This window comes from Aplysia californica, unplaced genomic scaffold, assembly GCF_000002075.1.
Source record: "Aplysia californica isolate F4 #8 unplaced genomic scaffold, AplCal3.0 scaffold00142, whole genome shotgun sequence".
Lineage (NCBI taxonomy): Eukaryota > Metazoa > Mollusca > Gastropoda > Aplysiida > Aplysiidae > Aplysia > Aplysia californica.
This window is the reverse complement of record NW_004797412.1, coordinates 77,423-101,628: the sequence shown is the minus strand read 5'-3', so window position 1 is coordinate 101,628 and position 24,206 is coordinate 77,423. Positions and strand designations below refer to the sequence as shown.

At 39.6% G+C, this 24,206-nt stretch overlaps 1 protein-coding gene across 1 annotated transcript in view; it reads left to right on the top strand.

Moving 5' to 3' along the window:
* Window positions 1–6,471: 6,471 nt before the first annotated feature.
* LOC101863015 (insulin-like growth factor 2 mRNA-binding protein 1) overlaps window positions 6,472–24,206 on the top strand; it is a 32,727-nt gene continuing 14,992 nt past the window's right edge. The window contains exons 1-8 of the mRNA XM_005096909.3: window positions 6,472–6,761; window positions 13,737–13,791; window positions 14,394–14,503; window positions 15,386–15,440; window positions 15,764–15,815; window positions 19,931–20,016; window positions 22,639–22,725; window positions 23,781–23,820. Of these exons, the coding sequence (XP_005096966.1) occupies window positions 6,587–6,761; window positions 13,737–13,791; window positions 14,394–14,503; window positions 15,386–15,440; window positions 15,764–15,815; window positions 19,931–20,016; window positions 22,639–22,725; window positions 23,781–23,820 (660 nt within the window). The 5' untranslated portion in view covers window positions 6,472–6,586. The remainder of the gene's footprint in view (window positions 6,762–13,736; window positions 13,792–14,393; window positions 14,504–15,385; window positions 15,441–15,763; window positions 15,816–19,930; window positions 20,017–22,638; window positions 22,726–23,780; window positions 23,821–24,206) is intronic.

The following is a 24,206-nucleotide window of genomic DNA, read 5'->3' as shown; positions in this document are numbered from 1 at the left end:
GTAGTTAACGCTGTTGTCTGGTTGCTCTTTCTGTGCTCCTAACCCTCTCAGGCTTTTTCAACTCTAAGACCTACCTCGTTTGATTTCTTTTCCATCCATGAAATTCTTAACATGATTTAATCCGCATTCCTGTTGTTTGAAGTTTATTTTTCATTAACTATTGTATTTGCCCAAACATTCACGGCCGCAGAAGGCCACATAGTCTTTTTAAAACTCGTATTTTGGTTGTTGTTTAGATGTATCTGCGGTTTTTTATAGTTCTTTTAGAAACTGAACTCATTCTATGTACAGTAGAATTGTAATTGTAAATGGGCTGATTCATCAGTGTCTTGCTCATAACTGTGCCTGAACTGAAACAGGGAACTGCTGCTTTTTCTTTCCTAATCCTTACTATCGTCATTCCCCCCCCCCTTCCCCCCCACCCCCTACTTCTTTCGTAGGTCTGTCACATTCTTATGACTCGCTTTTTCTGGGGTGCCTTGATAGTTGAAGCAGATTTCGTGCTGTTGAAGCTAGAGAGGTGAGCACAGCAAGTCTGATTCCCTGAAAGGACTTCGCTGTTGACATCCACCCCTTGGCGCTCATATTCCATTATGCGTTTGCGAGCGCCGTAAAACCTTTACTAAAACTAAAGTAAGAGTGTATGAGTAAACTTTTTACAAGACTTGTGTACAAGCGTTCGTGATGTTGGCTTTGCGGTTAGTCTTGTCACCGTCGCACGCAGGAGACATGAGTTCAGTTCTCATTCGGAGAGAAATTTTAACAAAAACACGTACCGTCTTTCTGTTGGGACATTTCATCCCTCTCAGCCCGAGTTGACCCAGGCGGGTAGGATAGAAGCAGCCTGCCTCCTAAATAATATAAATGGTCGCTTTAAGGACAAGCAGGCTAACCCAGATTTCGTGGGTTTCCAGAAATCTTGACCTACACCAAAAGTGGATATTGCCCTACCTACAGAAGAACTTTGGTGCCTTTGGTGTAGGCCTATATCTACAGTAGCCTATATAGGCATATATTTGTTTGGTTACAGAGAAAACTCTTCTCGTCTTTTAAAGAAACTGAACAACAGGCAAAAACGTTACCTTCCATTTTCTCAAAACAGCATTTTACGGGATAGCCTCTTGTGCTTAAAAGCGACTATATGATGTCGATTGGGGGGGGGGTGTGTAAAAACCCAACAAGCAGTAGGCCTACAGTCTACACAAGGCACTTGTCCCAGGTAGGCCTACCAGTACTTTACTGCACACAATGAAGAATAGAACTTGGTTTTCTTGTGGGCCTCTACTGTGTAGACGAGACTTACCATAAAATGCCCCTTTAAAATTTACACACACTGATCAAATCTGAAAGATTAAACCCATTCCAAGTAGGAATGTAGGCCTATTGTCGTAGGTGTGTTTTTTTTTCTCAGTGACAAGGGAGAAAAAGCGCTTCTTCCTTGGGTGCCTTCTTTTGTATGTGCTGATGCATTTCACTAATTCCTTCTAAGGTTTTACAACGCATGTAGCCTACTAATGCAGATTGTTCATGATTTTCTTTTCTTCATTATGCGTCTAAATGGTAGTTGGGGGTACGACTTTCGGATAGACAATTTCCTAGAAAATATTTTCTCTAGTTATTTCAGAGAAGCTCTTTGGGAGATCTCGTGGTCTACTGTTCGCCTCTTGTTCAAGTGGTCCCGGGTTCGAAATCTGACAGAGACAGAAAATGTTTTTACTTTCACCTTTCTTGCTCTCTAACCATATTCTGTCGTCTGCTTTCGCATCTATTTTCTGCCTCCTCCCCCCCCCAAAAAAAAATAAAAATAAATAAATAAATAATTGCCCCCCTCCTCTGGGCTCCCAATTCTTTCTGCTGCCTTTCTACAACTACTACTCCTTGCGGTTCCTTCTTACTGCTGTCTTTCGGTCACACCATATCATTCTTAGTGTAGCAAAGATCTAACACTTAGTCTTCTCGGATAAGGACGAAAAAGTTTCGGAGCTCCACTGTGCAAGTTGCGCATGTTAGAATCTAAAGACCATTGGTGGTACTAAAAATCGATAAGGGTGGGCTTCAGCCGCCAGCCGGGCAAAATTAAAAAAGAATTCCCACCAAGCCGACCCGCGCGCTCATTCATTTAGTTGCGAGTGCCATGAAACACTCACAAAAAGCCCTTTTCACAGGTCAAACCACAATTATACGAATCAATCTAACATAACAGAACGGTAAAGCATAGCGACAAGCTAGATCTATATGCACACGTAGTCCAAAGGATGGTCGGAAAGAAAGGAATACACATGTATATCGATCATGATCATCATCATGTGCCAGATCTCAAACACCCTCATCAATGATCATGGTTTGCCGTTGCCACTCATTTCTCGGCTCGGATGCTCTAAAAAATTATGTAGATATGTCTAAATGATTTTTTAAAACTATGTCTCGGTCTTTTCACCGTCACCCGTCTGTTCAGTTCAAGCTTCCCGAGGAAGTTGTTCTTTGTCTACTCCTGCCTCTTTTGCCTTCTTCCCCCCCCCCCCCCCCCCCCAGCTCGAGCAAGATGTTCAAGGCCTTTAATAGTCTATTCAAGTGTCCCGGGCGACCCTCTCAGGCTTCTTCTTCTTCTCGATCGCATCACACTTGAAGTCTGGTATCTGTCATAAATTGGGCCGTCCTGCTCAGTTCATCTGTCGGCCCGTATAGCTTCTCTAGCAGCGTCAGTGGGGTTGGCCACGTTTCCTGTCTCAGGGCCCTGTGTGTCTTGCAGTGCTGAAGGATGTGTTCAACAGTTTGGTCCGTCTCTCCACACTGGCATTTTGGTGATTGTACTAGTTTAAAACATTTGTACATATGTTGTCTCAGTCTTGTGTGTTGTGTCCTTAGTCTTAAGATAATCACTTGTTCTTGGCGGGACAGCTCATGGTAGCCATCTGGTGTCTGAGTTGCTTTAAATAGTGTACTTATAATAGTTTTTATTTCTGTGTAGTTAACGCTGTTGTCTGGTTGCTCTTTCTGTGCTCCTAACCCTCTCAGGCTTTTTCAACTCTAAGACCTACCTCGTTTGATTTCTTTTCCATCCATGAAATTCTTAACATGATTTAATCCGCATTCCTGTTGTTTGAAGTTTATTTTTCATTAACTATTGTATTTGCCCAAACATTCACGGCCGCAGAAGGCCACATAGTCTTTTTAAAACTCGTATTTTGGTTGTTGTTTAGATGTATCTGCGGTTTTTTATAGTTCTTTTAGAAACTGAACTCATTCTATTGAAACTATAATCTCTCTCTCTCTCTCTCTCTCTCTCTCTCTCTCTCTCTCTCTCTCTCTCTCCCTTTTTAACTCCCAGTGGAGCATAGGCCATCCACAACATTTCTCCAGCGAAGCCTGTCCTCTGTATCCTTTTGTAGCTGTTTCCATGATGTCACCGCCTTTTTCATTTCCACTTGTTCCGCTCGCCTCCATGTCATCTTTGGTCTTCTTTTCTTATGTTTTCCTTCTTGTGGATTCCACGTCAGAGCCTGTCTGATGATGCTTGTCGGGGGTCTCCTCAGGGTGTGACCTAATCCATTTCCATTTCTTCACCTGTATGTCTTCCTTTACTGGCCTTTGGCTTGTTATTTCCCTCAGTTGAGCATTTGTGACTCGATCGTACCACTTGATCCGTACTATCCTCCTTAGGCAGTTTCCTTGCTGCTGATGCTGTGAGCCTCCATGTCTCTGAACCATACAGTAGAACAGTCTTCACGTTTGTCTTGGAGATTCTCAGCTTGGTGTTCAATCCCAGTTCCTTAGACATCCATATATTCCTGAGGATGATGAATGCTGCTCTTGCCTTTTGGATTCTGACCTTGATGTCTTCGTCTGTTCCCCCTGCCTTGTTGATGACACTTCCCAGGTAGGTGAAGGATTCAACATCAGCCAGTGGTGCCCCTTGCAGTGTGATAGGAACCTCGGCTGCATTCATTCGCAGAACTTTCGTTTTATCCGTGTGAATATGGAGTCCAACACTACGGGAGAAGGCCCTGAGACGACTAGTCTTCTGTGGCATCTGGGCTTGACTGTGAGAAAGAAGTGCCAAGTCGTCGGCAAAGTCCAAGTCTTCCAACTGACTGGAAAGGGTCTACTGTATGCCACCGCGTTGTCCCGACGCTGTCTGTCTCATTCTCCAATCCATTGCTAATAAAAAGAGAAGAGGCAATAGCAGGCATCCCAGTTTCACTCTTGTTTTCACTTCAAAGTCTGTCCGCTGCCCTTCAAGTAAAACACGGCAGCTCATTCTCTCATACATCTTTTTGATTCTTGATCAATCTCACGAACTTGTCAGGTATACCGTAGTGGCGCATGAGTTTCGATATTGGGTCCCTATCTAGCCTGTCAAAAGCTTTCTCGTAGTCAACAAAGTTAACGTACAGGGAAGAGTTTCACTCTGTGGACTGCTCCACTATTATCCTCAAAGTTGCAATCTGATCGGTACATGATCTCTTTTTACGAAATCCTGCCTGCTCCTCTCTTAGTTTTACATCCACGGCTTCCTTCAGTCTTTCCAGTATGGTACGACTTAAAATCTTCCCAGGAATGCACAGGAGCATGATTCCTCTGTAAATAATTTTTACACTCATGCAGGTCTCTTTTCTTGGGTAGTTTCACAAGCAATCCGTCTCTCCAATCCTTGGGAAATTCTTCGCTGTCCTATTTCTTGCCCATAATTCCATGAAGAATCCCTGCTGCAGTGTCGATATCCGCCTTGAGAACTTCTGGGGGGAATTCCATCTGGGCCGGCTGCCTTGCCTCCTTTCGGTTGTCTTATCACCTCCTTGGTCTCTTCTAAACTGGGCTTTTCTTCACTCACCCCCAGATCAATCTCTGCTGGTGGAATGTCAAACTGTTTTTCTGCCTTGGTCTGTTCAGTAGCTCTTTGAAATGCTCCGTCCAGTGTTGTTTCTGTTCGTCTGGATTTGTGAGAAGCTTTCCCTCTTTACCCCTAACTGGCACATCTGCGTTCCTGTATCTGCCTGCATGTTTCTTGGTGGTTTCATACAGTCCTCTCATGATTCCTGCCCCTGCTGCTTCTTCTGCCTCGCGCGCTAGGTCATCTACATTCTTTTGTCTTTCCGTTCATTGCTTTGGTGTATTCTTCTTGGGCCTTTGCTTTGGCTGCTCTTATCTTTCTCCTGTTTACGTGATCCCTTTTCTTTTTCCTGATCCCTGTCTTCTTCATAGTGGTGGCAGATACCCATGGCTTGTGCTCACGTTTCTGTTTCCCCAGTACATCTTGACACACAGTGGTCCAGCCTTCTTTTATTGCCTCCCATGTTTCTTCCACGCTGCTATCCTCTCCTAGTGTTTCCAGCACTTGGAACCTGTTCTTAACTGCTACATTAAACTCCTCTCTTGACGATGGCTCTCTCAGAAATCCCACGTTGTACCGGCACCTATGATTGACAATCCCCTGTCTTTGTTTTAGTCTTAGTCGGATTGTTGAAATAAGCAGATGATGGTCAGAAGCTACGTCTGCACCCCTGTAAACACTAACATCCCATTGATCTCCTGAATTTCTTGTTGACACATATTATGTGGTCAATCTGGAAACTGTCTTCAGCTATCACAATTATTTTTGCGCGGTAGACTACATAAAATTTGGCATCGGATGTTTGTAATGACCTTACGTTTGAACTGCTGAACTTAGTACAATGAAGTGCAGACGAATGTACATCTTTGTACATGTACACTCTGCAGGATACTAGCCTATGCTGTGAACGTTAGAAAGTGAACGTGTCTTTTACGATGCCTCTTCTCTCTTCATTTTTTCTTATCTAAAGTTAATTATTGACCTCATTGTTAAACGGAATCCTAACTTTTTTTGTTGTTTCTCTGGACACAGGAAGGCCAACGTAATGCATGTAAGAAGATGGCGTGGAGAGGAAAAATAAATTAGATCTCTTATAATGTTAGACTAAGTCGACTTTTTTTTTTCGAAGCCTGAGAAGATCGAGCTAATTAATAGCCTAGACTGTGAGTAGCCGGAGAAGGAAGAAGAGCAAAGAGTTTCGTAAAAACGTTGTCTCAGTCTTCATTCCCAGTAAAGTGTGGAATAATGACATTAATTATCCAAAGCTGTACTATTTTCACTTATCACCGCCCGGCCTCTTGCAGTGAAAATGTCCGAAGGCCGAAGAGTGAAGCGGGCGCAAGAAACACGTGTCTCACACAAAAATAAAAATAAAAGAAACGACAGTTTTCGGACGAGTTCATTATTTCACCGGCAAAGGGTGAATCTATAACCTTAAGCCGCTCTGAATATTTTCAACTGAGAGATATTTTCTAATTTATATGAATTGAAATATTTAAATTTATATATCTAGTGTGATAAAAAGCAACATAATGGTGATATAAAGTCATATTAGATGTATACATTGAATAATACTATCCTGCAATCCCTTGATTACATGTATTTATGTATTATTACGCCATCCTTGGTTTACTTCCGTTATTTTTTCTGTTGGAAAATAGTACTTTTGATCTTGTAGGGCAGAACTTTTGGACACGTTAGACGCTTGTTTAGCGACGAAATTTCCCGGCGTCGTCAGCTGCTAACTATTGCAATATGATGGAAAAAGTGTTTTTGGGAAATTTACCTGGCGATGTCAACGAATCAACTCTCCGTCGACTTCTGGAGCAACAGGGCATTATTTTCAACAGCATTTCAATGAAACGAAACTTTGCATTTGTCACAGTGAAAGACAAGTACACAGTGGATGACATGGTGAAGAAACTGAATGGTATGGATGGGAACAGTAGTAAAGATATTCCTCTCTTCTTTTTCTTGTTTTGTGTCTAAGATGTAGATCTAATCTAGGTCTAGGTCTTTCACAATGACTGTTTATTGACTTGCCAAGGAGCCATATGGCTTGGCACAGTAATCTAGAATATTTGCGCGTAGATCTTGCTTTCACTTTCATTTTAGGTCTATGATAAACTTGCAAAACTTTTACGACAAACACGACCATGTTTTAATTAACAGGTCGTTGGAAGGTGCGCCCACCTAACCCTGGCCTTCACCCCCCCCCCCCTCCCTTTTTTAATTGTTCTAAACCAGTCAGTGCTCTAGATCTACAACTAAATCCTTGCGATCCGTCACCTGCTGGCTGCGCCAGTGAAGAGACAGACGGCGAGGAGGTTGCTCGTCGCACCTGTTGCGGTAGTGTCTGCTGGGAGCAAGCAAAATCTTTGCACCAAAGTTATTTTTGTCATTGTACTGTACAGAAATCTAGGTATCGTCCTTCTCGCACAAGAAGAAAGGTGCATGAAACTGCTCTTCGCGGCACAAATTTGGTGCAAGCTAAAAATTTCATCCAAGTTTCCGCGAGCCTATCTACTACACTGGTAGATCTAGATTTTAGTGACTCAATGAAGAATGGGTATCGAAACTGTTGTCTCCCTCTAGTGTAGCAAGTCCTGGTGCTGCACGAAGTAATTAGAAATCTTTAAATCTTCTCAGATGGTGAGCATAGTGAGTTAGTTATAGTATTAATTGTTTCACTTTATTGCAGCTTTTATGCGGTTTCATCTAGATCTAGATCTAGATCTAGATTTAGAAACAGTTGTAAATATCGATAGATCTAGATCTAGATTACGGGATATCCTGCAGATTCTAATTGACTTTCTCTTGAAATCTAAAAAGTAGCTACTAAGCTTATTGCCCTTTTGCTCACTTTCCAATTATGTACCACCTTGTCTGCAACCCACGTGACGCCACTGGAAGTCTAGATAATATATCTAATCTAGATTTAGATTTAGAAATCTAGATCTACTATCTAGAGGCTACTACTTAGTCGGGAGGAGTTCTGCAGAGGGCCGGCACTTACCGTTCCGTTACAAGGTCCACTGAGCAAACTATACAAGAGATAGGGTTGGGGATCTCTTTTGTGTGTTGTTGGTCGGCCGGCCCTCTGACGAACTCCTTCCACTTAGTCAGTTCCATGCCATTTGCAAAAACATCTAGATCTACTAGATTCTAGATATATAAAGTATAAAGAGAAGCAATTCTATGGCACTTATATGACAAGTTATGACTTGTGATGACAGAAATGGTAGGCCTAGATCTAGTAGAAATAAATCTTGTTCGCAGTGGCTTTGTTCACGGCGCAGTGAACGTAGTTTGCAGGCTATGTTCATGCCACCCTGAATCATCCACCATTGGCCCAGGGGCATGACTGAAACGCTACTGTCGCTCTAACTCAAAGTGAATGAGGAAACAGCACAGGAATACTCACGTGAAAAATTTATATAATGTAGCGGTGGTCCGAATGCAACAGAGTTTACGGAGGGCGAAAGAGAGCAGCAAAACAGCCTCGGTCGACAAGGCCTCTTCAACCGTCTTCGCAAATGTGAACCCGGCAACGCTCGACAGTTTGAAAAAAAGTCGGTCGTAGAAACAAGCTCCCTTAAAACCCCCTTGTTAAAAACTAGTGAAATATTACTGCTCATTTTGTACAGAAAAATAGCACATCTCTCTATAATTGAGTATTTTATCTAATTTTGTGTCAGAACGGAATCTTAAATTGTCCTTCTGTAACTGCAGGTTCCCAGTTAATTAGTTAAAGCTAGAAACTGAGTCTGAACCAAAGAGGTTTTTTTATACGATACTGGAGCTCGCAGCAGTGACCTCACGCGTGTCTGACAAGGGGGTCTTCTTATCCTCATCATCATGGCCGGCACACCCCCATTTACATGAACAAAACAATCTGAGCCTCCATGTTACCCTGCTCCCAGACCCCATATTTCAGTGCAAGCCCATAGATTTCCTTCTAAGACCACCGGGATGCCTCCATGTGAGTCTCGAAAAGTACTCATTCATCTGTTCAACTACGCATGTCTTGCCCAGGAAGCATGTTGTTGTTACATGTACATATGTCATTGTGAAAGTCCAAATGAGACAACAGAGCAGTCAGCTGTATAAATGTTTTCTTTGAAGCTCAAAAATGATTAATATAAGATTTAAATGTATCCAACTGGTTAGTGCTGCTTAGTATGAATTCATGAGTTTGTGTTACATATCATTTCATGGTGTTCTGCGATTTATTTTCACTGTCGACTTTTTCGATGCTACACATTGAAATTTCAAAGCAGGCCATAAGCCAACAGAACTAGCAGCTGAAAACAATAGAATAAGTCCAGAAAATGTCTCCTCAATGAAAACTCGCCCTCTGAGTATGAAGTCCTGCTGTTCCTTTGTCCTTACCCTGTACAAGTAACTAGGAACAAGGGCAGCAGGTAAATTTTTAGTTTCACTCCTTCACACAGATACACTGCATTTGGGGATCAAATGGCTATTTTTTTTCCCCAGATCCCACACAAATATATGGTCACTAAGACAGTCACAAATTATTTGCAAGAAAATTTCAAACCTTATTGCAAAATATTATTAAATTATGGGGGGAGAAAGGGCGATGCTCTCCCTGATTTTTTTTTTACCTCCGGGCGACTGCCCTCCTGGAAACCCTAGATTTGGTCTGAAGTGCAGAAAATTACTATGCAATTGGGCTTAAAGTGTTATAATGCAATGAAGTTCGAATAAAAATAATTTTGCCTCAGGTCGCAAAAAAGGCATTCTCTTGACTACTTTAACCAACAATATATTGTTTTCTCAAGAGCTAAAAAAAATGATCGTTAGGTTTGAAAATAAAGCTCACCTTTGCGAAATTATATTTTTAAGTTGATGCTGCAACAAAATTCCAGAGTGCTGAAACAGCATTTTATTGCAAAACTTATTATCATAAAGTGCCAGGCCTGGAACAGACATGGACAATCATGATTCTCAGTTCATTGCTCCGCTTGGATGCTCTTAAAAAAACTATTTTACTTGGTGTATCCTTGTCACCTATGATCTGTGTAGATTTTCCAAAGAAGTCGTTCTGGATCCAGCCCTGCCTCTTTGTTTTCTCGTGAGAGCAAGATGTTCAAAAATGTCAAGTGTCCAGAAATTGTCACTTCCTTCATATATATTAGTAAGCGGCCCATTTGAGCTTTTTTCTATACTTTCCTGTTTAATTCCATGAAATTTTTAAAAGATCTTATAAGAAACCTAATTTGTTAAATATTTTATTTTCACCTCACTTTGGTAATTTCTCCATTATTCGCAGTCATATATATATATGTTATAGTCAAACCCGGAAACTAGTCATTCTCAGGAAATGCCTGAAAATTCAGCCATTCCCAAGTAATTCCTGCTTTGATCGGGCATTTCCGGGAATGCCTAAAAATTTTAGACACTCTTGGAGAATGACCGAAAATTAAAGCCTCAGATTCCCAGCTTTGCTTGGTTGTTATTTTGACCACTAGTAGTAGGCAAACCATTTGACTATCACTTAGTGCTATTTACATTGTCACAGTTATGGTTTGAGTGCGGTGTTGATTTAACTGTGTTGAGTGAAAGTGAGGAGTAGCGAAAGTTACAAACCTGTAACCTGTCATTAGATATTCACTTTATAGTTAAGCTTGAATATGGCTGAAAATCCTTGTGAAGAAACTTTTACAAGAAGGCTTTTTGAAAAGTATGAAATTACCTATTACCCAAGACAAAATATCAGGAAATTATACATCAGTTGCAGGCGACTTTGGGTGTAGCCAGAAAAACAGCTCGACAATACAAGCTTCAAGCCAGGTCAGTTTTAGCTATTGTTTTTAACTGTCTGTGTGTCTGTCTTTCTGTCTGCCTGCCTGTGTGTCTGTCTGTCTCTCTCTCTCTCTCATTCAATGCTGCTGTCAAACGATCGCCTTACCAGGCGCTGCTGGGTACTGAACCAAGGGTGGGCCTCAACATCTATACCAACGGAAATGCTGGGCCAGTTTCAGTCCGCGGATGTTTTACGAGCCTTTGCCCAGCAAACAGCTCTAGCAGCTCGTTCTCATGTCGACGAAATCACAGGCGTTGCTGCTCATCACGTCGACGAAATCGCTTACGTTGCTGCTCATCTTGTCGACGAAATCACCGACGTTGTCCAAGTCACATAATTTGCTGCTGCTAACGGGCAAGCCACAAGCCTGAATTATCCTCATGTCGACCAAGTTGATGGCATTGGCACTGTTGAAAACGTGGCACTTCTCGATGCTAGACAGGCTCAAATACACTTTCATAGAGAGCAGAGTAGGAAATTCCAGATGGAACAAGCAGAACGGATGGTAAAAAGAAGTAGAATAGGACTTGCTCCAGGCCAGAACGGTGACAATGTTGCCATTCCTATTCCTCTTGTTGATCGGGGCCGTGGTGAACCATGAAACATTTTGACTGTTGTTTTGGACAGACGTGACAACAATAACTACACGCTGGCTACCAAACATGGAATTTTAAAAGGGGCAAACAGCAGGAACGAATTTGAACTTTTGCCCTGAAAAATTTCTTCTGATGATTGATGTTAACTGCACCACACATGTCAGTTTAAGAGAAGCGGTTGTATTTGGCTCTCAGTGTAGCGGTCAAGGTTACATTAAATGTAACTGTTTAAGATCAAAGAAATGTCAAACTATTACTAACAGATGCAAATGCTTCAAAGCAAAGCTCAAAAATGTAATAGTCGTTGCCACCAGTCTCTACAGCAAAAACAAATGAGCTCATGTAAATGAACATTCTATATTTAATTATCACTTTTTATTATTAAATTTGTTTTCATTAAACGGGATGAATACGTTACCGCATGCACCCCCTGTCATTTACTTTACATCTGTCGTTCCGCCATTTATTTTTTTTTCCGATGGTAGTCATTCCTAGGAAATGCCTGACTGCCTATTTCAGTCATTCTCAGAAAATGACAAATATTTTTTGGCATTCCTGGAAATGCCTGATCAAAACATGAATTATTTGAGAATGACTGAATTTTCAGGCATTTCCTGAGAATGACTAGTTTCCGGGTTTGACTGTAACATATATACCGTATAAAAGTGTTGACCACACATTGCAGCATTGCCTATAAGAACCCTTGATTTAGCAGTCTTTGAGTTTTCTTTTCTCAAGATTGGACTTATTTCTTTGAAGCTGTCTTTAGCTTTTGTGATTCTTTGTTTTATTTCTCTAGATCATTTAGCATTGGATGTAATATGTCCCAAGAGACGTGGAACGTATTTGTGAGGCATCATGGTGATCTCGGGCGCTCGTCAAAATCGTGAAATCAAAGAAATTGGCATTTTTCTGACAGTTGGGCAATTTTTTTCTAATGTTATATATATTTCCATTTAAAAATACATTTCTGTCTGGATTTTACTGAAAAAACATTGATTAAAAGCACAAAAAATAAATGTCAATTTTCAGTTTCCAAGCACTCTCAAGCTATGGAAATTACGAAACTTTGGAGGCCATTTTCTCGCTAATTTCACCTCTGAAACCAAGTGACCCTGACCTCCTTCAGTCGCGAATATTTCAACTTCTATTCTACTTAGTAAGATGGATATTTTTTCACCAAAAGCAAGGCAAATGACAGGCTTTAAGTTTAAGATGATACCAAACCTCATATATATGCCCAACTCCACCACGTCGCAGCACATTTGATCTTTTCACCTATGCTTATGACAAATGACTGCTGTTCTAGATAATACCATGCATCTTATGTTCGTTTATTTAAAAATAAAATTATTCATGTTCACTGTCTCATATCAGTATCAAGAAGCAATTGAAGGTCCTTTTCTGAATCTGCAATTGAAACTGTGTCATCAGCATATCTGATGTTTTTTTCTCCATTCACTTTGAGACCAGGACTTTTTTGTATGTTTCTATGGATTGTTTCACTGTATTGGTTATAGAGGTCTGGAGACAACACATCCCTGCCAAACTTCTCTTTTTCTTAATCTTTGATTTTGGAATGAACCCCCCGGGGCTGTGCCACTGACTGTAGTGTCTTTAGGCCATTTCCAAAGGGGGGACATTTCTCGTTCAAGCACAGTAGAATTGTAAATTTGCTGATTCATGTCACGCTCATAACTATGCCTGATCTACAACAGGGAACTGTTGCTTTTTTTTTCTTAATCCTTACTATTGTCATTTTCCTCTACTTCTTTTGTATGTTTGTCACTCTTGTGACCCGCTATTTCCGGGTTGCCTTGATAGTCGAAGCAGACCTTGTGCTGTTGAAGCTAGAGAGGTGAGCAGAATAAGTCTGATTCCCTGTAAAGACTTCCCTGTTGACACCCGCCCCTTGGCGCTCATATGGCCTTATGCAGTTGCGAGCGCCTAAAACCCTCTACTATAAAAAAAAATAAAAAATGTTGGAATGCATGAATTTGCTATCTTTATTTTCTTGACACTGGTCATTTTAACCATGTTTCTATTGCATCCTTATATTTTTCCTTTATTTCCTTATTCAAGGAACTATAACACTTTTCCATGTTTGATTTGGCCTGCCTTCCTCTTCCACTTCCATTAGTTTTAATAGGTCCTGAGTCATTTATTTATTTTAGATTTTAGGCTGATATTTTCTTCCATAGATTCCTTTTAAATTGAACTGAATCCTTCATTTGGAATGATTTTTTTGACATCTTCCGTCACCAAGACAGTCCCTTCTTTGAGCTTCTGATTGTGCAATAGGTCAAACCCTGAACTTTTACAATGAGCTTTACCAGATGCACAGATCCCCACAAGCTGTGAGCTTTATTTCATCCATGTTTTGCCATAATGTTGTTACAATTTTATCATGTAGAACCGAAGAGCAATAGAAGTTGCCCTGGCATATGTTTCAGTGCAACCATTGTCTTTTCTCTTGATTCAGGGTACACACTGGAAGGATGTCAGTTGCAGGCGGAACCATCTAATGGAAAGAAAAGGTTTGTACTTTCACTTGTTAGTATTGTGTAGTGTACAGTGATGGAGACAATGTGTTGCGCTCAGGTCTGAAGCAGAATAACACCTTGGAATAATATTTTTATACATAGTTATTGTTTGTGTACCTCTGCTGACTACCCACACCTGACAGGCTTTTGATCATATATTCAAAATTTATTATTCTGCGTTCTTGATACATCATGACAAAGTATGAGTACAAGACACATTACATCTTGTAATAATTCACCTATCATCGGTTTAGAAAAGCTTTCACATATTGGTCTTGGGTTTCCAACGATACTTTCAATGAATGGCTTGCAAATCAGTGTGCTGAGGCTCAAATTTGTAATTTTTAGAGTTCTTAAAAAATAAAAAACACTGCATTCTTTTCCGCAATTTTTCAAGTCTTAAGTATATTTTCAACCAAAACAAACATCAGAAATGGATTCCTCATACAATTACTCGTCAAAATAGATTTTAAAAAAGATTTTAAAATATTTTATCACCAGACCGGTACATTTTTCTGGTGTCTTTCCCATGGATTGCCATAAGAGATTTGCTATAGGCCAATGCTAACGATTGTTATATCATTGGTTTCCTGTAGGCCAAGAACCAACAAGATTCAGATTCGGAATGTACCATCTCACTGTTCAAAGGAACAAATAGAAGAGCTTGTAAATGTTACATCAAGGAATCACAAAAAGTTTGAACAAGGTGAGTGTGTAGTTGAGTACTTCAAATAAAAACTTGTGGGTCTCAATACGATTCAGAGGGTTATTTGCAAACAGTTGATGTAATTGTTTAATTGCATAATAGGTGCTTTTCTTTTCTTCAAGGATTATAGAATGATGTTAACAAATATGCCGAACTGCCAAGTACTGCAGTGAAATAGCTTCTTTTTTTTTAACCGGATGAGGAACCCCGATCGGATCTGCATCTTTTTGTCTTGGAATTCCGCTTCCATTGGTTGATCTCTATTTGCCACTCTTGGTTTGTTATATAATCCTAATCTATAAGGGTTCTGGAGACTCCCGATTCTTTATGTGGTTGGCAGGTTTGAATATGGTGTAAATTTGAACTATGGCTGTCAGTAGGGCAGAAATTTGCAAAGTGACATGACCACAATAGTAGTATCAAGTGTGCTCATCTTTCCATTTTGACCCATTTCTCTGGGTATTCATTGCTGGTAACAATGAAAGGTTCCATCAGCTCTGCATTGCTTTAAGTTAAATATATATGGATACTTTTCTCTCTGGATCTTCTCTGCAGACTCATCACCATGGGCGAGTCGTATATACTGGAGTTGTGACTGATAAGACACTGTGTCAGATGACTGATAAGACACTGTGTCAGATCACGCAGATAGGATTTTTAAGTATCTTTTTTGCCTTTTTACTAAAACTGCCAATTGGTAAGGAGCGTGCCCTGTGTTAGAAGAATAAATTACCACTTTTAGATTTAGATGGTAACATGAAGACATAGGGGAAATACCAAGTTTGATGGTTAAAATAAACGGCTTGAAACAAAAATACGTGTTTTGTGTTTTAGAAAGCCCATTACACTAAATTGATTAAAACAAAATTCTGTTTCCCTCAGTTGGCTCAGAAGGTGCTATTTATGTGACGTTCAGTACCCCAGAAGAAGCAGAAGAGTGAGTATTTAATGATCCTAAAGTAATTGAAATTACTTTTTTTTTTTTTTTATGTTGTTAATTCCTTATCCAGCACCCTGTTTGCACCTATGACTTTGGGACAGTTACCACCGTAAATTAAATAATGAACAAACCTGTCGAATCTAATGTCTGTGATGTGCCTAACTGATGGACCCGGTGTTTTTGTCGTCGACCGCTTTGGTACCCACTCAATAGAATAATGTACTTAATTTTGTGTTAAAAAGAAATTAGGATTCTCTTTGCTCATTTATTTTGAGCTTCCATGTTCGTAAACTTGTTTTGTTTTGTTTTCTCTGAAATAGATGTGTGGAACAGTTGAATGATTACAGATTTGAAGATGGAACTCAACTCAAGGTGAGCTACTATACAGTTGAGCAAACCAAACGTTTAAACATACTTTATGATAATGGTAATAAGAGAAAAACAATACAGCAGTGTGCGCCTAAAACTCTTTCGTTCATGATCCCGGCTCTCTTAAGCTCCCACCGTTTTATGAAAACAATTTTTCAACACAATTTTTCATTCACGAGATCCAGCTCTGAAGGGCTATCTCACGGCGTCCAAAATTTTGTCTCAGCGATCATTTAGTTAGTCCGGCCCCCCCGCGGTAGGCCTATAAATCACCGGCAGGTGAGCTGCAATTTCATGTGTCAAGTCGGGGATTGACCGCGGTCAACTCGTGCACAGCGCTGTCCTATCTTGTCCTTATCAGATCGCGTTTCTTCCCCTAATTTCATGAGCCGTAAAATGATGCTCACTCTACCCCTAGAATCTACTTCTTCACCAGTTTCGCTTCATCTACGTCTTCTTGGTATCTTGTGAAAGTTTCAACAGTTTTCATTGATTCGTTTGGGAATAACAGTTTTAAATTGTGAGTGTTAAGTGATGGGAAGCGCCGTTAATATTGTGATCTCTTCAAATTTAATAACAAATCATTCGAAAATGAAACATTGGTGTTTATTTCTGTTTACGCTGTGTGATAGCCATCAAATCATATTTTCTAATGATGTGGATTTTGTTTTTCCAGCTCTTTGCAGTGACTGGCAATGAGTTAGTGAATTGTGTTCCTAAGTAAAAATTGTTAAACTGCAATGGGTCACACATATGAGAGGCATAGAGAGTCTCTGAATTAACTTTGTCGGGTGTGTTGGCGTTTGAATTTAACTGTCAAACAAAAAAGTACAGAAAGCCCCGATTATATAAGACAATAGGAGATATTCTCTTGATTTATGGGATTGATGAAAATGGGACGAAAATGAACAGTCGTATTCCACTAACATTTGTGTCAAATGTTTTACTGCGATTTCAACTATCAAAAGGAGATATGGTGTTACGTCACATCAATTCATGCCGCAAAAAAGCTGTTGACGCTAGTAGGAACATGTGGTGTGCGTTTGACAATAGCATAAATGTGAATTCCTTCTCCGTTTTGTCGGCACTGCTTGGGTGACTGCATACAAAGATCCATTTCAAGCAAACATCGCAAAACACCCCAAGCATACCTCCCTCCATCCCCATGTATGCAAGGAATTAACAAACACAATTTGTACAGAAACAAGAAAATACTCCCGCGAAACTGCAAAACTTGAGGAAGCAAGTGGACTGGAAGCAATATTCAATCTTCTCAATGAAAGATTTAACCATGTTCACGCTGCAATATCACATCTCAAACCAGTCGAACAATTTTCACTTCCAGAAATCTTGTAGCAATCGACAATATGGCCGCATTCAGACGCTATTTCCCTGCAAAGTCATCCCAAAGCAACATATATCATAGCAACACTGTATTCCACACATACAACAACACATGTTTGCTCTCAGGCTTTTAGGAGAATAGGACACAGAAAGCAGCCACCAAGCGATCTCAAAACTGGAAGCCAGAGCACGAAAGATCCCAAACCAGAGAGACATAATGCGTTTTATTTTTGTGTCGCATCTCCTGCTAATAGCTCCCTCATTGTGTGCTGCTGGATATGTTTAGAAAGAAAAATTGTATAAATTTATACTTTTATTCTGTACATGTTCATTTTGTGAAAAGAAATTGGCGCTGTATATTGAAAATACGTCAGTATATCATTATTCAGGAGGATACACATTCCATTGGATACAAAAAGTCAGGAATGCAGGGAAGCGTTTTGGCTATCATGCTCATGACACGTGCCATGATCATGCTTGAAACATTTTGAGTGAGTCAATTTCTTAACATAATTGCCTGCCTTACGTGGCAGTTTGGTAAATATTTATCGTTAGGCTAATAAGTTATTAGCCACTCAATATGTGGGGTTTTTTTACTGACTATAAATAGACATACATTTTAAGAGCATCTAACTCCAAAACGTGAGCGGCCATGGTATTGCTATTTCGTACCAATAAAGAAGTTTAGTTGCTTTCTCTAAAGAACAAACTTGTGTTCACGTATGATATTTTTTATTTGTTTAAGACGATGAAACATGTGTTGAAAAATTCATTTCATGGGCTACCGACGCAGGTAGCGGGAGGTCGGGTGAGTGACCTCTATGTGACCGGCCCGCCGTGACCCGGTCACTCCATCGCCCAGCCAACTAAAAGAGCGCTGTTTGTATGCCGTGATCTATATTCAGCTAAGGTCCTTCTTTGCAGCTCATAATTTACTTAACAAAAAACTCGGACCTGCGCAGCTGATTGACCAAACAGATAAAATTCACAATCAAAATATTGCCCCATGCCTGCATCACAGATTCATCCTCTCAAGTGAGTGATCATAGCCCTGGTGTAAATATTGATGACTGGGTGCAATGTTTGCGCCAGACAGGTTCACACAGAGGTGTGAACTCGTCACCATGCTTGTTTTTGCCAAACGTTGCACTCACATTTGAGTCTACTGTCTGAACTTACATCATACTCTGAGTGGGAAGACCTACATGGCCACATCGAACTGTACGATATCGAACTGAACTCGTGCTTTTGTTTCCCTGATCATTGCATTTTAATTCACCTTAAAGCCATTTGCTAGGCAAAATGGTGTGCATTCTTCGCACTTGCTTGATGTAGTCATCTGTTAGTCGTCCAGCCATGTTTTGTTCTTTCTCAAATTTTGATTGGTGCCGTCGCAACACAATGATACGTTACGACATGAGCGGGAAATTCAGTCGGAGATGGAAAGCTATAATTTTTGGACAGGTTAAGGAGAGCAGCAATGACCAAGAACTGAAAGCTCATTATTGGATAAGTGGAAATGGCATGCCTCTTCAAATTATGAAGAGACAATTGTGATTGGTGAAAAAGGTTAACCACGTTTTGCTCTCCATGGGTTATAAGCCCACATCAACTAAAACTGACTTCGAAAAAGACTTAATAGTCAGGGGTCACGTCAGTTCATTCAGACTAAGTGGAGAGCATTTAGGTGCTGTACAATCTCGGACTCGCAACCGTAAGGTCGTGGGTTCGAATCCCGTAAAGGGGGAATGGGTACCCAGCTATAGACAGCGAAAGATCTTGTCAGTTTGTTAGTGTTTGAGCGCTTAATCAGCTGCTTGCACTGTATGCTTCCGGGAAGCTGAGAATGTTTCGGAGCGTTCTATGGTCTGTTGGGGTAATAATATAGTGTAAAGCGCATAGAGCCTGCTGTTGAGCGGGAATATGCGCTGTACTAATGCTATTTATTATTAATACATCCTTCCTCCCTTCAAAGGCCAATTTTGCTTATTTCACAAAATTGTCAACTTTTCTCCTTCCTTATTGATACTGATCAATGTAATTAGTATTTCAATACTTTACCCTTACAAACCAGTCACACCCTCAGTGACTGTAGCATGCTCTGTGCGCTGTACAACTATTCGTAGTCGAATAGTTGCCACAGTTTAGAAAAGGAACACATGTAGATCTGAGACTCATCTGGTTCCCAGTGACAACTTTTCATTGTCATTAATTCCTGGTACAAATCTCATCATTCCGAGGGGAGACGACATGATTTTGTGGTGCCAGACCAACATCATGCTGAGGCACTGGAAAATTTGTGCCAGTAGGTCCAACTTTCCCCTTCCCTCCTCTGCACACAGTAAGATACATCATAAAATGTGTACTCAAGCAACTTAAACCGCCTGTGGGTCATGTAGGTGCAAGATGCTTTTGCCATGTTGGATGTTGTTTTGCTTCATTTGCTTTTTTTCTTCTGTCTTGTCCATTGTTTTAGGATTTTGTAAGTGACAGAACCTATGTTTTTACCGGACATGTCTGTCCGAATGCCTGCTATTATAAAACATTTTAAAAACTTTCTATACATTATAAGAGACAAGACTTGGGGATTTATTGTATGTCTGTGATAGCCAATATCATGTTGTTATCGAGACTATTACAAGTGAGGCTTACTGTAGTGGTTTCCAGAATAAGAGAAAGAATTCCAATAGAATGTTGGCTGTGCTGTGAACAAAAATTAAATTTACTTAACTACCTATGCTCAGGGGCTCTAAAATTAATTTGTTTGCTTTCAGGTGGAGTTTTTCCGGAATCAAAAACGATCAAACAGAAGTAACTCCAGCAGCAACCCTGGTGTCTCTCGTCAGGAACTTCCACTGCGGTAAATGATGATTTAGGTTGGGGGTGGGAATAATGTCATTTGCTTTAAATTTCTGGGATGTTAAAGAAAGGCAAATTCTACATTCCCTTGTTGTCATAATAATAATAATAATAAATAGCATTTATACTGCGCATTTCCATTTCCTAAAAGATACTCAATGCGCATTACAATGAAAAAGACATCACATCTTAAAACTTAATCGACACAAATGTGTACGTAAAACAAAGTATTATACATATAATATAAATGCATATGTGTAAAATTTTATACCAGAAAAACAGTCTCGCAGTGAGGTTGAAAATGTGTTCACTAAAAATATACAATGCAATAAAAATTCACGAACAGTCAAAATAAAGTTGAAACGTGAGTAACTAGAAACATTCATTAAAACATTAATTCTATACAGATAGAAAAACATTTCCGTTCTCTCTCTCTCTCTCTCTCTCTCTCTCTCTCTCTCTCTCTGTCTCTCTCCCCCTCTCTCTCCCCCTCTCTCTCCCCCTCTCTCTCTCCCTCTCCCTCTATCTCTCTCTCTTTTCTCTCTCTCATTCTCACTCGCTATTTCTTCAGTCTCACAGTCTGGCATACACATGCAAAAATATCACAGTACATCATTATGACAGGTATGCTTTTGTGAATAAAAAATGCTTCAGCTGATTTTTGAAAATGGAAATTGTTGGGGCAGATCTTATTTTATATGCGAGTTCGTTCCATACCTGGGGACCAAAGAACAAAAAGGAACGCTCGCCGTATGTTTTGTAATTTTGTTTTGGAGTTTTAAGAATTAGATTGTCAGAGGTTGATCTAAGAGCTCTAGGTGGATTTTATAATTCCAGAAATGTTTTATATATAAAGGTGCACTATCATTTATACATTTAAAACAGAGAACGGCAGTTTTGTATTTAATCCTTTCTTTTATTGGCAGCCAGTGTAGTTCTTTCAGAATTGGTGTTACATGGGCTGATTTCTTTTGTTTCATTATCAATTTTGCTGCTTGATTTTGGAGTACTTGTAACTTTGATAGTTTTTCGGATGTCAAACCGGACAAAATAACATTACAGTAATCTAACTTTGATAAAATGAGTGTTGTTACAAGTGTCTTGGCAGCTGCTTTAGTTAAATAATTTCTTACACTGCCAATTTTCTTAAGCTGAAAGTAGATTATTAGCATGTTCCTTTATATGAGTGGGGAGTTTGTCATCATCAGGATTAACAAAGTCTTGGACTTCCAACTCAAATGATACCATCTTCATTGATTGATGTTGTTTATATGTGGTCTCTGGTCTGCAAATGAACTATCGCAGCATCGTAACAGAAGAAAGAATGGCAAAAATGTAGCCTATACAATGTTGCTATTCATAGCATGTCTTGCGTTTCCAGTTTTATGAACTCATCACCCCCCTCCCCCTTCTGCATTTCTTTGCTCTAGACCTAGATTGATTTCTGAATTGACACAGCTTTTATACTCTCTGATCACCAGTTAGTTGTTCCATAGCTCTTACTTGGAAATGATTCTTGTACAGCACGAAGTAATGAATATTTTTTTCCAAGGGTATATTTTTTTATACTCACCCTGCACTCTCTTCTGATTTTCCTAGTTTCATTAGTCACAGTATGAGGGGTGTTCAATAAGTCTTTACCCTGACTATGAAAGAAGCAATCTATACTGTTATTTGGTACTCACAATGCTACTTCTCTACTTAATCATCCTGCGAATTGACACTTTTGCAGTCTTTGTTTGACCTTCAAAAGTCTTTGAGCATAATATGACCGAAACCGAACCATTCCTGCACTGTGGATATAGCGATGTAGCATCTTCATCACCGTGGAAACACTGTTCTTTGAGAACTTTTCAGATTTGGGATTAGGAACAAGAAAAAGCCAGAGGATACAATATAATATATCTGGTGAATAGGGTGGTTGCAAGAGGATCTCGTAGACACACTGCTTTGCCTTCACAGCTCTGCGTGCTGGAAAACTGTTGTACATCAGGAGGATTCCTTTTGCTAGCTTCTGTCATCTTTTATTGTTTAGGGTAGATTATAAATATAGTTTCATCATAACAAAACCAATTAAGTCTTCAGTAATTATGACCATTTAAGTAGTCAGCCTCGATGACACTATGTCTCAAAAACAGAACATCAACTTTTCACTTGAAGGTTGCACATTTGCCTTCTTTTTTAAATGGGGATGGGTGATGAAGACAGCCTGATTTGAACTTTCTTGTCCAATATTTACATTTCATACTTAAGATGGGCATTCAGCAAGGTAGACATTTAACATGTCCTAAAAAATTTGTCACCAATGATTTTCCTTGCAAATAGAGACAACAGAGCAAAAGATTCAGTTGTTGACATTATTTCCATTGAAAATGGCATTATCTTTCTGTATTCAATCAAGAACTACTTACACTTTTACTATGTTCAAGTTCACATGGCTCATCGGGTTTTCCCAAAGCTTAACATACAGCATTCTAGAGAGATAAAAATTACATTCTATTTTGCCCTGCGGATGGGTATGCTCTTGCCGTTTATATTATTTTTTAAAAGTAGCCTGTGATTATAATTATAGCTGTTCTTTTGTTCGTTTCATCAAGGTAAGGTGTTTATTTCTTTTCCCCAGAATTATTATTTCTAGTGATTATGTTGGTGCTATAATTGGTAAACAAGGACTAACTATCAGGAAAATTACTTCTGAAAGCCGGGCCAGGTATGTTTATTGTTTATGACTTGGTACTTCTGACAGGTTTCTTTTTTGCTGTTACTTTCCTGATTCCTGCCTTATAGCTGGTTGGGGACTTTCTAAAGTCAGTGATGAGGGGTTGTGATGTTGATTGTATGATTGAAAGAGAAAGCAATAATTAAGCCCAAAAGATGGAAAGAGGAGAATTGTTTTATGGGTCTCTTCTTTGTTTTTTCTCTTGATTCTTCAAACTGCTTACAAAGGAGACTTCTAATAATGTTACTATCTCTACAGACACTTATAAATGTTAACAATAGCTTTTACAGGTTAAAATTCATGTTGAGAAGGGGGATGGGTTTTCAGCAACTGTAGCAGTGGAGACTTTGTGCCTATTTATTATTGCACTCTTTCTTCAAAGCAAAGTGAAGAATACTCTCATTTTTCAATTTTCAGATACCACCCCCACAGGACTCTTTAATGGGATACTTTTTTTTGCTTTGTGGGTTTTAGATGGAAATAAACTAAATAGTAACATGTTTGCCTTAAAATAATTAATTCACAAATATTTTTTTAATTGTATAGAAGACCAACTTAAGTTTGTCAGATGTCTCTAAGCTACAAGTGTCGAATTCAGGCCTGGGGGCCGAATACTCCCTAATGAACAATTATATCTTGCACAAGAGAATTTTAGGTAGTCCATCCTGAAAATTTCCAGAACACAAAACCTTACCCCAAACAAACAAATTTCTTACCCCGAAAAGATGCCAGACATCTGACAAATCTGCATAAGAGCAAAAATTGGAATGCTTTGATTAGTTATTTTATTTTAACTTTTGTCAGTTTTAATTCGTATTAGTATTTAAAAGTTGATTTTTTTCACTGCTCAATGAGCCTGTAATGCTAATGGTATGTGTAATTTTAGTTTGACCCCCTGATTGATTTAGTTTGATCCCCTTTCTCTAAGCTCTATATTGGTTTTTTTAATGGATTGGTTTTGAAATGCATTTTGATCAAGGTACTGTTTGTATTGATGGTTCACATTTTATTTTGGTATGTGAGGTTGTGTATGGTTTTCACCACAGGGTTGACATTCATCGGAGAGAAAGCCATATTCCAGATACTGTAAGTGCACAATGACCATTTTGAAGATTTTCGTTATTAATGATGTCGTACATGATTCAGAGCTGCCAATCTTATGCCCAAAAAGCGTAGTCTTACGCTTATTTCAGCCATTGTACACCTATTTCAGCTATTGTGTGCTTATACGTCTTTTCACCGATTCTGGTTCGCACTTTCTCAGTGTACGGAGCCACGCTGGTACTCGTCGTCAGCCAGTTGTAGAAAGCTCTGGTATCGAAGTCATTGGTTAATACCCAAAGCGGATACTATTACAGAGTGCACTGAGGACTGAGGCGGAAATCGTGTGTGGCTTGATTACTTTCGCGATTAATACTGTTTGTATCTCAAAATTTAAGATAGCTAGCGCCACTGATCCAGCCAGCCTAGTT